General features: G+C 42.4%; 1 protein-coding gene across 1 annotated transcript in view; it reads left to right on the forward strand.

The window, feature by feature from the left end:
• ITK (IL2 inducible T cell kinase) overlaps window positions 1-16,046 on the forward strand; it is a 62,195-nt gene extending 46,149 nt beyond the window's left edge. Inside the window, 9 exon segments of the mRNA NM_001105388.1 lie at window positions 2,284-2,366; window positions 4,307-4,440; window positions 5,487-5,561; window positions 7,172-7,343; window positions 7,710-7,926; window positions 8,811-8,875; window positions 8,966-9,084; window positions 12,010-12,167; window positions 13,477-16,046. Coding sequence (NP_001098858.1) covers window positions 2,284-2,366; window positions 4,307-4,440; window positions 5,487-5,561; window positions 7,172-7,343; window positions 7,710-7,926; window positions 8,811-8,875; window positions 8,966-9,084; window positions 12,010-12,167; window positions 13,477-13,548 — 1,095 coding nt within the window. The 3' untranslated portion in view covers window positions 13,549-16,046.
• Window positions 16,047-16,796: the final 750 nt, after the last annotated feature.

Raw genomic sequence — 16,796 nt, forward strand, 5'->3', positions numbered from 1 at the left:
AAAGTAAATTCTGTGTGTACAAAGAATACTAGTACTGTCCTCGAATACTATGACATCTCATAAGAAGAAATGTAGTAGCCTTCTATATTTTCATCAATTCTTCCCCTGCTTTTAGGTAACAGCTAGGGCAGCCCTACCTCACAACCTTGAGAAAGTAAGGTCAAGGGTAAAACAGAGACCTGAAGAGTCAGGTGTCAGCTTCAAATTTCTTTCTTTTTCTAGTTTTAGTGAGATAATAATTGACAAATGACATAAGTTGAAGGTATACAACTTAATGATCTGATTTATGTATATATTGCAAAATGATTAGTACAATAAGTGTAGTTAACATTAATCTCCACACATAGCTACATTTTTTTCTTGTGGTGAGAACGTTTAAGCTCTTAAACAACTTTCAAATATACAATGCAGTATTGTTAACTACATTCACCATATTGTACATGATGTCCCCCAAATTTCTATTATAACTAGAAGTTTGTAACTTTTGACCACTTTCATCCAACTCCCCTACCCTCCACCCCCCTCAAATTTCAAAATAGACTCTTGAAACTCCCAGCAGAGAGAAGAGTTTGGGGAAACTCAGAGAATTTATGGGGTAAAACTCTAGGTTTGAAGAACGCACAATGATGTAAGGGCCAACTGTCCCCTACACATGCACCTTTGCAGGTTTAGGGCCAAGTCAATGGAAGTAGGTTACATTTCTGTGTGAGGATGAGCTTTCCAACTATAAGTGCTCTTTCAAAAGACAGAGACGACTCATCAGGATGGTTAAAGTAAGAAATGCATATTTGGTTGAGTCAGTAGAAGACCAAATCTGAATGTCCATAAGCCTTTTAAAAGTTCAAGCCCCAGAGTCTCAGCCCTGGAGATTCCAAGTGTGCAGGTATCAAGGGGAGCATGGTCAACTGCTTTGTGGTCATTGTTTTTCTTGGTCTTGTTTTGTGCTTTAGATTCTTCACTTGATTTTGTGATCATCAGTAACGTTTGGGGCACACGGGGTTAGGCCAGATCAGTGATATTCAACCAAGGGTGACTTTGTCCCCAAGGGAACATGTGACAATGTCTGGCATCCAGTTGATAGAGGCCAGGGATGCTGCTAAACATCCTATAATGCACAGGATAGTCCCCTCAACAAAGAAATACTAGGTCCCAAATGTCCATAATACTGAGGTTGGGATAATTCTGGGGTAGAAAACCTTTCTGGGATCTTCTCTAACCCTGAGATTATAGGATTCAAATGATTAGTATAACCACCTATGTGTATTATGTTTATGTATAGATGACCCACCTTTGGGATTAGGGCCTTATGTTGATCTAAATTGTACATACTTCGCTCCATATATCTCAAGCGTACGCCTGCCTCACAAGGCTTCTGTCTCTCTCTGGCCTTCACTTACGGCCCTCACTACATCTAAGTTAAGTGAACCACAGAAATAAGTTTTGCAAATGTCACCAGCACAGATTGACAGCTGGATAGGAACAGAGCATCAGATGCAAAGTACTCAAAATCAGAGTTAAGATTTTTAAAGGTCCTACCAGGAATGAATAAACTGGTGTCTCCATTTGTTGGTACTTATTTCATCAGCACTGGCAAAATTGTCAGTGGGGTAGAGGGTATATTTTGGAGAATTCCCCCTTCTCTGCACTTCCCTCTTGCAACCAGCAGTTTCATGTTCTTTCTCCTTTTGCCCTGCAGCAAAATCAGCACTTGAAAAAGGGTCTACAGTATATATTCCCATTAAGGAACTGATGAATCTTCCTAGACAGAAATTTTGTGCCCTTGTGGGGAATGAACAAGTGGCTTCTAACATTTGTTGAATGGAGGCACCATGGACGAGTAGAATGAGCAAGGGTTTTGCTCACCTACCACATTCAAGGTTCAAACTCCAGGTCTGTCCTCTACATTTGTAGGTCATGAGAAAATCACTTCAGCTCTGCAGCACTCAGCATCTTCATCAGGAAATTGAGGATAACAACATCTAATTTGCAATGTTGTGGTCAGGGTTAGATAATATCTATAATGAGCCCCAGGAAGGCAGAATTTGTGTCTGTTTGCCTCTGTTTACTGTTTATATCATCACTAGAATAGTTGGACCCACAGTAGGAGCTCAAAAAAATGTCTCTTGAATGAATGTGTGAAATGGTAGCCATTACTGCTGAGAGGCTGCTTTGTGCCAAGCTGGCCTATGGTATCTCCTCCTTTCAAGGGCAAGAAAGTGGAGCTAGATACATGAGCCTGATTTCCTGGGATCACTGATTTTTCATCCTTGTTAACCATTCCAGGGCAAAGAAGGAGCCTTTATGGTGCGAGATTCCAGGACTCCAGGGACATACACAGTGTCCGTTTTCACCAAGGCCATCGTAAGGTATGGTGCTAACTCAGCAAAGTGGGGAGAGATGGTACTGAGCTGGGTGATCAACAAGCCACACACAGCAATGTCAGACAGTGGATGAGGTAGAGGGGTCCTTAGAAATAGTGCATCGTCCCTGATCCCTCTGAGAAAACCAAGGCCAGGGAGATTAGCAACATAGCTGAACTCACCTAACTGGAAAATGACAGAGCTGGGCCTGGATGCCAGGTTCTTGCCCCAGTTAGCAACCTTGAGTGCAGCGCTCTAATGAAATAAAATATCTAGTCCTGTATTTAATATGTTTATAATTTAATCCAAAGAATAACAAAAACAATACTTTGCAAGCAAGAAAAAATGAATTCTAGTTCTGGCTCTGCTAATAAAACTACCCCCCATTTATTGAGTCCTTACTATGTGCAAGAACCTTATAGGTCATTTCCAACCATAATAAGCCCCAAAGGCAGGTACTACTATGCTCCTTTCACACATAGAGCTGATGGCCCCTTCTGAGGCAACACCAGAGGTAAATCTGCCCTCATGTTCCAGCTGGCTGACTGCAAGACCCTCACCGCTGGTCTATGCTCCTCAGACGCAGTCTCCTCTGTAAAACTGTCTAGAAGCTTAGCCAGGTCACAAATTCTTTTCTATCTAGAAAGTCAGTAAGAACTAAGCAGTGTGGCAATGACCAAAGTCCAGTAAGAGAAAAGTAATTTTTAAGGTGTCCTCAGGGAACAAACACTTTAGAGAAGGAAATGGCAATCCACTCCAATATTCTTGCCTGGGAAATCCTACCAACAGAGGAGCCTGCAGGCTATAGACCATGGGGTCGCAAAGAGTAGGACATGATTGAGCATCACGCATAGTGCAGGGAATACTTGCTGGAGGATGAAGGACTGCAGCAAGACTTGAAGCAAGAGCAGGGTGTAGCCAGGTGGTGAAGAGGAAGGGTCTGTCCAAGGTTGAGAAAGAAGGCAATGCCCATCTCCAAGGGGCCATGCCTCTGCCATAGCTGGGGGACCAGGGACTCCAAAAGGATGATGGGAAAAGAATGAGAAATAAAGTCTGTGTTGGGAGTCCCTCAGCCCAGCCCAGATTCAGCGGTTCATTAGGAAGGCTCAGGACTCAGGATATGATGGTACTCAAGGCTAAGACTTTTTACAGTGAAAGTATATAAAGCAAAAGCAGCACAAGGGAAAGGCACGTGGGGCAAAACCCAAAGAAAGCCAAATGCACGCTTCCAAGAGTCCTCTCCTAGTAGACCACACAGGATGTGCTTAATTCCTCCAGCAACAAGTGCCATAACAGGGTGAAATGGTGTCACCAGGGAAGCTCACGAGACACTCAGCACCCAAAGTTTTCACTGGTGGCTGGTCATGTAGGTACCCTCTGCGTGGCATGTAGCAAAATTCCAGACTCCCAGAAGAAAAGCAAACGCTGAGCATAAACCTCATTGTTTATGTTTAGGCACATCCTTACCAGTTAGAGAATGGTGGAAGCCCTTTTGAAACCCAAGTTCTCGGAAGCCAACCAAGTGGCAACCTGGCAAGCAGATCTTTTATGAATGGCTTAACTCTGCTATGCAAAGTCAAATACGTACAAATGGGCTGAGATGCTTTCTGAACGTATGCTGATGATTAGTTAAATCCACACAGCGGAGAAGGCAAACATACCCTCCCATGGGGGATGGATACAAGACCTTCCCCCATTTTGTGGCTTGGGGAGAAACATCACCAGTCCATCATGGGACCAATCATAACTGGGTCCAGGCGCACCCTCAGAATCTTCCTTCATACACCACTCAGGGCCAACCTGTCAAGACTGACATAAAAGTTAAAATATATCTGCCATGCTTGTGAGAGGGTAAAAAGCAAAGCTTCTAGGATACTGCTACCAGTAGATACTTCTGTGTCCAAACATTGCTTCTTAGTAATCACTGCATGTCTCATTTGTTTAAGTGAGAACAACCCCTGTATAAAGCATTATCACATCAAAGAAACAAATGACAACCCCAAGCGATATTACGTGGCTGAAAAGTATGTGTTTGATTCCATCCCTCTCCTCATCAATTATCACCAGCACAACGGAGGAGGTGAGTTCTCAGGACAAGGCCAGAGGGGGGCCCTTGCAGGGGTACATGGAGAAAAGTGACAAACACCCATCATTCCAGACAAACCAACTATAAAGAGTAATGATTTATACCAATACCAAAGGATGCCAAATATTTGTGCTGTTTTTTTAATTTTATTTTTTAACTTTACAATATTGTATTGGTTTTGCCATATATCAACATGAATCCACCACAGGTATACATGTGTTCCCCATCCTGAACCCTCCTCCCTCCTCCCTCCCCATACCATCCCTCTGGGTCATCCCAGTGCACCAGCCCCAAGCATCCAGTATCGTGCATCGAACCTGGACTGGCGACTTGTTTCATACATGATATTATACATGTTTCAATGCCATTCTCCCAAATCATCCCACCCTCTCCCTCTCCCACAGAGTCCAAAAGACTGTTCTATATATCAGTGTCTCTTTTGCTGTCTCGTATACAGGGTTTTTGTTACCATCTTTCTAAATTCCATATATATGCGTTAGTATTCTGTATTGGTGTTTTTCTTTCTGGCTTACTTCACTCTGTATAATAGGCTCCAGTTTCATCCACCTCATTAGAACTGATTGAAATGTATTCTTTTTAATGGCTGAGTAATACTCCATTGTGTATATGTACCACAGCTTTCTTATCCATTCATCTGCTGATGGACATATAGGTTGCTTCCATGTCCTGGCTATTATAAACAGTGCTGCGATGAACACTGGGGCACACGTGTCTCTTTCAATTCTGGTTTCCTCAGTGTGTATGCCCAGCAGTAGGATTGCTGGGTCATAAGGCAGTATACTTTCCATTAGCAAATTTTGCTGCTGGAACCATGAGATTTCACCAACCACCTACCCACTTGAGATATTACAGGTCCTCTCAGGGAAGGTGTAATATCAGTGATTGTGGCTTTGGAATTTGTTTTCCAGAATAAAAATAGCTCTTGCATTGAATTACACTTTTTTCTTCCTGGTGATTTGACTCAGATGGTTGCTTCAGTAAAGCTCTAACAACTGCCTTTCACTTTTTAATCAACCCAGGCCTGGTCACTAGACTCCGGTATCCAGTTTGCTCCTGGAGGCAGAAAGCCCCCGTCACCGCAGGGCTGAGATACGGTAAGAGTGCATTTGGGAATGGTATTCATTTGCACTAACTCACATAAAGGTCTGGGGCAAATTGTGAATGGACTTCCCCAGACTTAAAATGATCATTAAACAAGTATATCTGGAGATGTATCTCGAGATGGTATACACAAATGAACATTTACAATGTGTGTAAAATAAATAGATAGATAGACAGATGCACTTTTATCTAGGTCATATCAATGAAGTGTTTGCTGGCCACCTACTCTGTACAGAGCATTCCACTAATGCCGTGAGAAACCAATGGTATACCACTGTGTTCTGGCCTATCTTCTAGAACTTCTGTATCATCTAGTTTATTGGCTATCAGTCCATTGCAGGTGCTATAAGCTAGCAGCATCCAGAAGTGTGTGTCCGCATAGCAGTGTTAAAAATTTTTGAATGCTTTTAGGCAGGGTATACATCTCCAGGGCCATGGGCCTTACTTTTCCTTCCTTCCCTATGAAACCACTTCACCTCCTTGTACTTTCTGCCTGGAATCTGAAGGCATTTGGGGATGCCAACATACCCTGATCCAAACCGTGCTGGCTGAGGAGAAGGCTGATGTAACTTTCATGTTGTATCTTTTATGTTGCTGGTCCTCAAACTTCGGTGGGCATTCAAGTTACCTAGGATGCTTATGAAAAGTATTGACTCCCGGCCCCAACCCAGCACTTACCAAAACACAATCCCTGACAGTTGGGTCCTGGAGTTGCATTTTCAGCAAGTCCCCTGGGTGATTCTGACACCAGGGGCTAGAGGGTGATACTTTGAGAAATGTCGCCATGGGCTCCTCATCTGTAACCAGCACCATGTCTGCACACTGTGGGTGCTTGGTACTGTTTCCTGTTGAGTCTCTGCCTCAAAAAGGTAGAAAGTGAACTGTTTATGGTACTAGACCAAACGTCAGGAGAGGATAGTGTTCCTCAGCCTCCTGACAAAAATAAAGTAACTCTAATACCTGTAGAATCCTAATGTGTTCATGCTGGGTGGAAGCCCAGGGAGTATTTTATGAACCCATTCATTTCTGTCAGCATGGAAGTTGAGATTCAGATTCCTCTTATTCATTTATTGAGCATTTGTTGAGAGCCTACCTCGTGCTAGACCATGTGCTGGCCTGCACCTCTGTACCACTCCTCCTGGAATCTACTACCTTACCTCTGCCAAGGCCTAACAAGTGCTGTCCACAAAATGGATGCTCTTGATGGATAAATGAATGAATGAATGACCAATTCAAATAAAACTTGCTCTACATGAAAAATGACAATAACAATTTTCAATCGGGTACAGGAAATGATGGGGACCTTAGAACCCTTTCATTGACTTTAATATCTCGACGAATGCCATCCTCCTTCCTCTTTCCATGTAATCGTCCCCACACACATTTTTTCATGGTTTTCAGTGCATATTCTATGTTATTATTTGGGAAAGAAGACAATTTTACCTATCTATAGTTCTAAGTATGAGGGCTTATACCATTTGCCATCTTTGAGCTACATTAACGATAGTCTAACATTCTATATAGAGCAGTATAGTTCCCTGGTGGTCCTATACCTCGTATCTACTGCTTGCCAACTCTGGAAAACCCTCTCTTTCTCTTCCAGGGAAATGGGTGATTGATCCCTCGGAGCTCACTTTTGTGCAGGAGATTGGCAGTGGGCAGTTTGGGTTGGTGCACCTTGGCTACTGGCTCAACAAGGACAAGGTGGCCATCAAAACCATTCAAGAAGGGGCTATGTCAGAAGAGGACTTCATTGAGGAGGCTGAAGTCATGATGTGAGTGGCCAAAACAAGAGTACACAGAGAGCACTGTGATCTTTAAATGCCATTCTAATGTCGTCTTATGCCACCTCCCTGCCCAAGTCCAGCGATGGCTTCCTATGGCATGGAGAATAACACCAAGCTCCTCATTGTGGTCTAGAAGGCCTGCCATGGTCTGGCCCTGCCCACTCCTTAATTTCATCTCCTACCCATCTCTCCTCTGGTTCCATGCATGCCAGTCACACTGACCTTTGTTGTCCTCACACACACCAGCTGAGTCCGTGCCATTCTTCAGCTCAATGAGACATTTTTGTTTGAGGGAGGGAGTGTATTTTGGGAAACTGAATTTAGACCATCTCGACTCTTGCCATTTTTCTCCAGGAAACTCTCTCACCCCAAACTAGTCCAGCTCTATGGAGTATGCCTGGAACAGGCCCCCATCTGCCTGGTGTTTGAATTCATGGAACACGGCTGCCTGTCAGATTACCTGCGTAGCCAGAGGGGGCTCTTTGCTGCGGAGACCCTGCTGGGCATGTGTCTGGACGTATGTGAGGGCATGGCCTACCTGGAAGAGGCGTGTGTCATCCACAGAGACTTGGTAAGAGGATGCAGGGCAAAACCTTATAAGTTCAGGGTGAAGGGGCATGTGCCAATGAAATGCAGAACTACCAACACTGGGAACGCAAGAATCAATAAAAAGGCACAAGCTTTCTTCCTTCCCGTTGCAACTTCTTCTTTCCTCCACCCACTGTGGGAGGTCCTCATGGGACTCAGTTCTGGGCTCTATTCCCAGCCCCACCTCTAAATGAAGCTAACAGCGGCTCCTTCTTAACCTCTCTATGCCTCCACATCCTCTTGGTAAAATGAGAGAAGCTGACAAGTACATGCTTTCTTAAAATGTTATCCAAGCATCTATCAGAATCACATTGGAGTGATCCTAGAACCAACCTCAGAATTTCTGGTGGTTGAGGCTCAGGAATATTCATTTTAACATGTCCACTCCATGGAATTTGCAGGCACATTAGAATTTAAGACTCACTGGATCTTTTATCAGTAAGGGATCTTCAAATCCAACACTCTGTGATGTGAATTAGGGACCATGTCATCTCCCTATTGAGGAATAGTTTTAAGAGAATTAGCAACCTCAATACATTCTCACTTTAGTCAAATGGATGACAGCTTCTTCATACCATCCCTAAGGTTAACATCGGGTTGCACTGGAGCTTATAATTGGTTACACAACACCATGGATTTCTTTTTGATTAGGATCCCAGGAATGAAGATGAAAGATGAGATTTACTCACCCTGATAAAAAGACCTTATGCATTCAGTTTCCATCATGCACTAGTGATGCTTAATTAACATTTGTGAAGCTCCTTATTGCTCCCATATAAGCAAAGCACTGTGATTATAGGAGACTCCATAATTACTGATTACTCACCAAGTTTTCTCTTTCCTTTTGTTTGCCTGTCTCTGCTCCAGGCTGCCCGGAATTGTTTAGTTGGGGAAAACCAAGTTATCAAGGTGTCCGACTTTGGGATGACAAGGTAATTTAGGGATATGGTAGCAGCAAAGTCTCAGGAATGGGACGCAGGCCCCCAGGACACTCGGACCATCTCTCTCCTCTCTCTTCCCAGGTTCGTCCTTGATGACCAATACACCAGTTCCACAGGCACCAAATTCCCAGTGAAGTGGGCATCTCCGGAAGTCTTCTCCTTCAGTCGCTACAGCAGCAAGTCAGATGTGTGGTCATTTGGTAAGTATCATTCTGGCCCCACACCCATATAACCTGGGACTGTATGCCAGCTGTTTTATTTGTCCAATTGCTGGGATGGTAAGGGCATCCCAGTGAGAGTCTACAGACTCATTATTGTATTTATTCTTGGTTATTTTTGAAATGGGGGTAAAAATTAAAAAACAGGATACTGATGACAGCTGCTGTGAGATCAAGAGATGGAGGAGTCAGAAGATTAGAATATGAGTTCCTGGAGGGCAGGGAGCATGTTTTTTTCCCAACATTATATTTATTCCCACATTTAACCCTCAGTAAGTATATTACCCATTCATTCAACAATGATTTTTTTGAGCATCTACTACATGCCAGGGGCTAATCTGGGTACTCACAAAGTATTGTTACATAGGATAGAAAAGACTCCGGGAGCCAAATTTTAAGGAGAGATAACAGTCATGTAAACAAGCTAACAAATATGTGTGTAAAGTCAAGTCAAGGAGTAGTAAGCAAGTGCTATGAATAAAACAAAGCAGTAATGGGGCAAAGAGAGACTATAATGGAGGCAGGGTCTGTATTAAATAGCAGGATCCATCCAGGAAGGCCTCTTCAGAGAGGACTCTCAGTGACTGTTGAGCAGAGAGCTCAATGATGAGAGGAAGATGTCTCCATTTGAAGATCCAGGAAACAGGCTCTCTAACAAAGGCAGCAACAAGTGCCAAAGTTTGGTGTGTCCAAAGAAAAGGGAGTACTGACTTAGCAGGAGAAATATAGGCAATGAAATTGGCTGGCCATGGTAGGAATTCAATTTCTCATAAGTGCAAATGGGCATGAATGAAAGAATGAATGATGCCCGTGTGACAAAGAGCACTAAATGTTCTTGCTGGAAGTGTCATATCTTTGTAAATCATAGCCTGTGCATATTAAAGTGTGCACAAAACTATCCTGGACAACCTCTTTGATCTGGAGTGTAAGAAGGACTCTACTTTGGACAGGAATGGTTTGGAGTTTGATGTTGCCATTCTGTATGAAGGGAAGATTTGCCAAGTATATTGACTAGTAGTAGAAACCAGGGAGAAGACTAATTAAATCCCTTAGGAAAAGAACTAATTAGCCTTCTTCAGTACTTTAGAATGTCCATTTCCAACAGCCAAGTGGTATGTTTATTTTGAGTCCTTCTAAATTGTTCCTTGGACTTCTCAAGTGGCTCAGTGGTAAAGAATACATCTGTCAATGCAGAAGACGGAGGTTTGAGCCCTGGGTCAGTAAGATCTCCTGGAGAAGGGAATGGCAACCCACTACAGTATTCTTGCCTGGGAAATCCCATGGACAGAGGAGCCTGGCAGGCTATAGTCCACAGGGTCACAAAAGAGACAGATACGACTTAGCTACTAAACCACAACAACAACAAAAATTGTTCCTTAAAGCAGTTCCTCTGTTCAACAGGCCTAGTTATGACTTTGATAATCAAACGAAGGTACAGAATGAACTCAGAAGAAATAAAACTGCACTAGAGCAACCTCAGATCCTCTTTTCCCAGTGCATACAACTAGGAAGGGTGTGGCCACTCCCCATGGGTACAGCTGGTCATGTTGCACCAAGCCAGCTGTTCCATAAAGAAACGTTTGCAGCCGTGGCCACTTCGTCACATTCACCCCCTGACTCGGAATGCTGTTTATCCTGCCACAGGTTGTCAGCCTAGGACTTTGCTGCTGCATCTTATAATTAGAGGACTGAGCTTAAAGTCTGTCCCTTCCTAGGATGTGTCATCTGAAGTGTCCAAAGATGAGACTAACTGATGGAAGCAGAATAGGAAGGGGGAGAAAACTGGGGTGACAGCCCTGAGAAACAGAAATGTGGATGGAGCAGAGCTCACTGCCTGCTTCAAGGCCATTGGGCTTTGTCTTGCATTTTAAGGTTTTTGCCCTAATGAGCTACTCTATTTTAAACAAGTCAACAAACCTCTTTGGGGCCTTACTCAGTTCCTCACTGCATCACAAGGTTTGCATAAAAGCAATTGTTTTCCAGCCAGCTTTGAGCAGCAAATCCCCATTTTCCAAAGAAATCTCACTAGAAATCCTGGCATCTTGGGGTGTTAAATAGGCTTATTTACTGAATTTTCCCAAATTCCTGAGGCACCTCTGAGGCTCCCTCAGAAATTCTCTTCCAGTTGTCTGGACTGGGCCCCAGGATCTGCCATTGGAACAAATTTCTGAGATGATTTTTCAAGACTTCAGACGCTTGAGGGATCATATTTTGCAAAATTCTTCCCTTGAGTTCTCTGGATTCTGTTTTGAAAACTACTGGATTAGGTGACCTGCAAGCTCTGTTCCCACTCTGACATCCAATGACCAGATATAAAGTTGGGTGTAACATTTCTACTGAGGGCAGAAAAGAAAAAGTTATTAAATCAGAGGTCAAAAATAGACAACCTGAAGAGTTTTGCTCGGGTAACACAGTATTTTTTAATCAAATTGAGTTTATATTTTAAAACTACCAATTTATGATTTATCTTTTAAAATAAATCAGAAAAATGTGGCAATCCTGAGCCCTCATTCCCAACTGCCTTATTCTTGTTGGAGCTAAATCACAGCTGTCCCTTTGGGGACAGAACTTTGACTTCTGGTTTTCCACAGTCCTCACTAGTCCCTGTTACGCAAACTTCATTTACTCCATCCATCTACATCATATGTAGACATTTGAGTTTACATCCCCTGAAACTTTAGTTGAAGCATTTGAGTTAGATATAACAAAGGGCTGAGCTTGAACTTTCTTCAGTTGGGAAATCTCAGAAATAGTACAGGCCTAATAAGCCTTAGGTGGTTTGACATTATACTTTCTGGTGGTAGAGACTTGAATTTTAACGTCAAAGAGTCTGTGATTTCTAGATGTGAGTTTGTTTGTTATTTATGAACTTTATCACTACCTGTTTTGATTCACTATTTCTCATAGGTGTGCTGATGTGGGAAGTCTTCAGTGAAGGCAAAATCCCATACGAAAACCGAAGCAACTCAGAGGTGGTAGAAGACATCACCACTGGATTTCGGTTATACAAGCCCCGACTGGCCTCCCAGCATATCTACCAGATCATGAATCATTGCTGGAAAGAGGTCAGTAAAGGAAGTGGTTCCCCCTTCTCCCTCCCCCACATTATAATCTGTAACTTCAGGGTCTGGCCCCATCCCCAAAGAAAGGAACCCTCTCAGAGGATGAGGCAGTAGAGATGACGAAACAGATTAGCAAGAAAATGACGTTGAGCACCTATTAACTGAAAGAGTTCCCTATCTCTAGAAGAGCTGGCAGAGATCTTAAATATTATTTGATTTGCAATGTAATGGTACAAGCCATCAACATACTGTCAGAGAGGAAGAGGGGGTAGATTTGATTACATTTATGTGGGCTTATTTCTGGGATCCTAACTATACTCCATTTATCTGTCTATTCTTTCACCAACATCACAGCCTCTTGATTACTAAAGCTTTATGGTGAGTCTTAAAGTCAAGGAGTGTCAGTCCTTTAACTTTGTTCATCTTGCTAGTATTGTGTTCACTATTTTGAGTCTTTTACCTTTCCATATAAACCTTAGGGGCTTCCCTGGTGGCTCAGACAGTAAAGAATCCACTTGCAATGCGGGAGATCTGGATTCAATCCCTGGCTTGGGAAGATCCTCTGGAGGAGGGCATGGCAACCCACTCCAGTATTCTTACCTGGAGAATCCCCATGGACAGAGGAGCCTAGTGGGCTACAGTCCATGGGGTCCCAAAGAATTGGACATGACTGAGTAACTAAGCACAGCACATAAACTTTAGAGTCATTTTGTCTGTATCTACAAAATAAGTTGCTCAGTTCTTACTGTGATTGTGTTGAATCTATAGATCAAGTTGAAAACAAATGTAATCTTAACAATATAAAGTCTTCCTATACACGAACATGGAATATTTCTCCATTTACTTAGATCTTCTTTGATATCTTGTTTTAGAATTTTATATATTTCCTACTATAGATCCTGTACACATTTTACGAGATTTATACCCAAATATTTACTTTTTTGATGTTATTTAGCACTTATTTATGTTACATTTTATATATGACTTTATTTCATTCTCGCAACAATCTTATGAGATAGATAATATTATTATTCTCATTTTACAGATAAAAAACTGAGGTTCAAAGACGTTAAGTAACCTGTTTTAGGTCACACAGCTAAGTAGAAAAGCTGAAATTCAAAAGCAGGCCATATTTTGATTCCAAAATGCCTGCTGTTAACAACTAAGACACAATGCCCTCAAATACAATCTATACAGAAGCATATTTAAAAATCAGTAAAAAGTATTGCAGTTTAATTCTGGTTTGCTTTAGAATTACCTATGACACACAAGTACAAGGAAATCACAGAGTAACCTTTCTTTCTCTTCCTAGAAACCAGAAGACCGGCCACCTTTCTCCAGACTCTTGAGTCAACTGGCTGAAATTGCAGAATTGGGGCTTTAAAAGAGACTCAGTGCTAGGCCATGGGCTACAGATCCTAAGTGGGGGAAGGAGGTCTTCCCTTCACAGAGCATTAAAAGCTGCCACCAGCCCAGGACTCCCCAGAGGCAACTGGCCTTTCGCACCAGTCCCTAAGCTGCCACGGAGGCAACAGCCTGCTAGAGGCTGGCACCAGGCCACAGGCAGAAGGCTCAGCCACTGCACTGGGAGCCGGGCCAAAGCAGCAGTGATGTCCCTACCCTTCCTCCAGCCTCTTCTGCGTAATGCACAAACCTCAATCAACAGCTTTAAGGCAACACTTCTTGCACTTCTTAGAGAAGGGAGAGATGGTGTAGGACCCTGGATTATTACCTTCATTATTATTTTAAACATGGACCTAAAGTTCATGGTCAAGGGATTCTTTATTTGACCCAGCAATACAGAATCCCAGAATATGGGGCAAGATGATCAAGGAGCATGAAAATTTCTCAAGGAGAACTAGTGAGTTAATTAAAGTCACAAAGAGTAAGCTCTGCCTCTGTGATGCTGTCAGCCACAGCTTCCTGCCTCAGAAGATGATGGAACAACTGCTTACCTCAGAGACCGGATATGCTGAGAAGTAGCTTTGTGAGGTTTTACTCATAGAGTACACTGCCACCTCTTGAGGAGAGCATGATGGACTGGGGTGAACAATTCTGATCCCACTGCTGGAGCATTGGGTATCTGGCGTCTGGGCAGAAAGAGGATGTCAGATGATGGAACCACCTGGTACAAGGAAAGGCCTTAGGTTGTTACCACTTGGATGCTCATCTTTAGTACCAAGTCAAGCAGGTGACTCTGCCTCCCCTTCCATGCTGAATGCTTCCGCAGGCATCCTGGGTTGGGGGGGGGGGGTGGGAACCATGGCTTCTGTAAACAATCAGACCCCTCTCTGCATTCTTCCATCCTCATCAACAGAGTACAGACTTGTCCCAAGCACTGTGGCCTGGCAGAGAAACTGAAGCTTGTTTCAGCCCTAGAGATTTGCAACTTCAAGGTTGAGACTTCAAGTCTCTCTAAATTCTAAGGGAGGAACAAGAGGTCTGTGTTTGCTCAAACCATCTGTATGAAAACTGAGTCAGGTACTGAGTCGGGGGCTTCCAAGATGCACAAGGATGCCTTTTGTTATTGAGCACCTGAATATGCAAAGTGAAAATGTACAGAGCTAAGGACTTATCTGCAGAATCTCAGTTCACCCTGAGTTTACACCAACACTGTGAGGTATTGTTATAATTCCCATTTTACAGATAATGGAACGTTGGCTTTGAAAAGCTTGGACACCTGCCTGAAGTGACAGAGCTAGGAAGTATTAATATAGAGCCCACCTCTGTCTGACTCCAATGCAGTTTCTCTATTTTTATTCAATACTGCCTCCTACTGAGGGTCAAAGAGATTGCAGAAGAGATAAGTACAGCAGAGGGGAAGAACCAATAAAGCCCACACAGCACCATCAGCAAGTAAAGTTGATCCTATATAGAGCAGTGTGGTTGTCGATGTAGCCCTCCAGCTTGGAATAGGATCTTTATTTCCTCATCTATATCCTCACCTTCATTAGAGTTAATGACTTTGGAGTTATTAAAGGAGTAATTAACCCTTTGATTCACTCAAACCACCAGAGTAATACTGCAAGAAGCTGTTTATAGATGGGCTTCAAAGTGGCTTTAAAAGATTCTCCTGCAGAAGTATAAATACTTCCTTTAATTATCACTTCAACTTTGAACTGGCTGCGGTCTTCTTGGACACTTTCTGGGAAAGGGTATTCCCTGATGTGAGAGAGATTTAATTTTCCTACCATGTTCAGATAAAACTCTCAGAGTGATTACTGGATGGTGTTGAAGTCAACTCTTTCTAAATCATGTGATATTTTGACTGCCTGGTGATGCAGATGCACAATTTTTAACTACAACTATTGTGACACTGGTAGCTTCGAAATAAAACTATCATTCAGAAGATGACATTCTTCAAACTTATCCAAAACCATCCCTGTTTACTTTTTTGGCATTTTGTACATTCTTTTTTGGAACCTTTAATTAGAGATGATTTCTGGAACATCAAGCCTAGAAGGAAAACATCAGAACTGACTGATTTTCTGTGGTATGGTTTAGAATGATTCTCCCCTGCATGGTATTATCTTGTTCAAGCTCAGATTCATTGAGGCTTTAACTCAACACGTGTCAAGAGTTTACCTCTCAGTGTTCTGAAAAATGGACTTCCTGCCTGTTTGGACTTTTTTCCCCTCTCACATTTTGAAAATGGTGCCGTGTGTTTACAGGGAATTACCCTATGCAAAGTTTTGGTTCTAGACGCATTTGATAGATTCTGCATTGTGTCCTTTTGAGACTATATATTTATATTTTACTAGAGTGAATATTTATTACTGTACAGTCATTCACAATTAAAATGTTACAAATATCTCCTATGCTTTGTAAAGCACACCAAGTTAAAGGCTGGGTCTAGCAAATAAAGTTGTGCATTTTAGTGAATATGGTATCTATAGCCTGGGTCCAGATTTAGCCAAATGTCAGACAACCAAAAGTTTTCCTTAAATAATAATGGTTACATAGTTTCACATTAAACAGACAAGTAAAGACTATATATCACTTAACATTTTTTTCATCAAGTAAGTATCAAATGCTTCCTATGTTCCTTTGATTGTTCCTTCCTATGTTTTGTCTTTGCAGAAACAAAATTGAGAAAGACACAGTCTTTACATTCCAGGTATGGTTGAGAAGGCAGACATATACACAGGCAAAATTATAATATGGGAATTAGAGCAACAACAGGAATAAGGTCAAAGTAGAAAAGAGCTCATAAAAAGTAATGGAATCTCTCAAAGGGCAATGTCAGTAGAAACTTTCTAGAATCTTGCTACTCAAATTGTGGTCCCCGGACCAGCAACAGCAGTATTACTAGCCTGTGAGAAACCCAAATTCTCTGCCTCCGCCCTGAGATACACTGAATGAGAATCTACATTTTAACATGATCTGATCATATGTACATTAAAATTTTGGAAGCACTACCACAGAAGACATCACATCTAACTCAGTTTTGAAGATGAATTACGGGAGTTTTAGGCAAGCCAATGGGCAGAAATAAGACAAGTATTTTCCAGGTAGAAGGATAGAGGAAACAAAACATATTGAGAAGCTATTATCTGTTTATCATTGCTGGAACATAAGGAGAGAGAGAGAGAGTGTGTGTGTGTGTGTGTGTGTTTGTCGTCTCAGCAAAGG

Source organism: Bos taurus, chromosome 7 (assembly GCF_002263795.3).
Source record: "Bos taurus isolate L1 Dominette 01449 registration number 42190680 breed Hereford chromosome 7, ARS-UCD2.0, whole genome shotgun sequence".
Classification (NCBI taxonomy): domain Eukaryota; kingdom Metazoa; phylum Chordata; class Mammalia; order Artiodactyla; family Bovidae; genus Bos; species Bos taurus.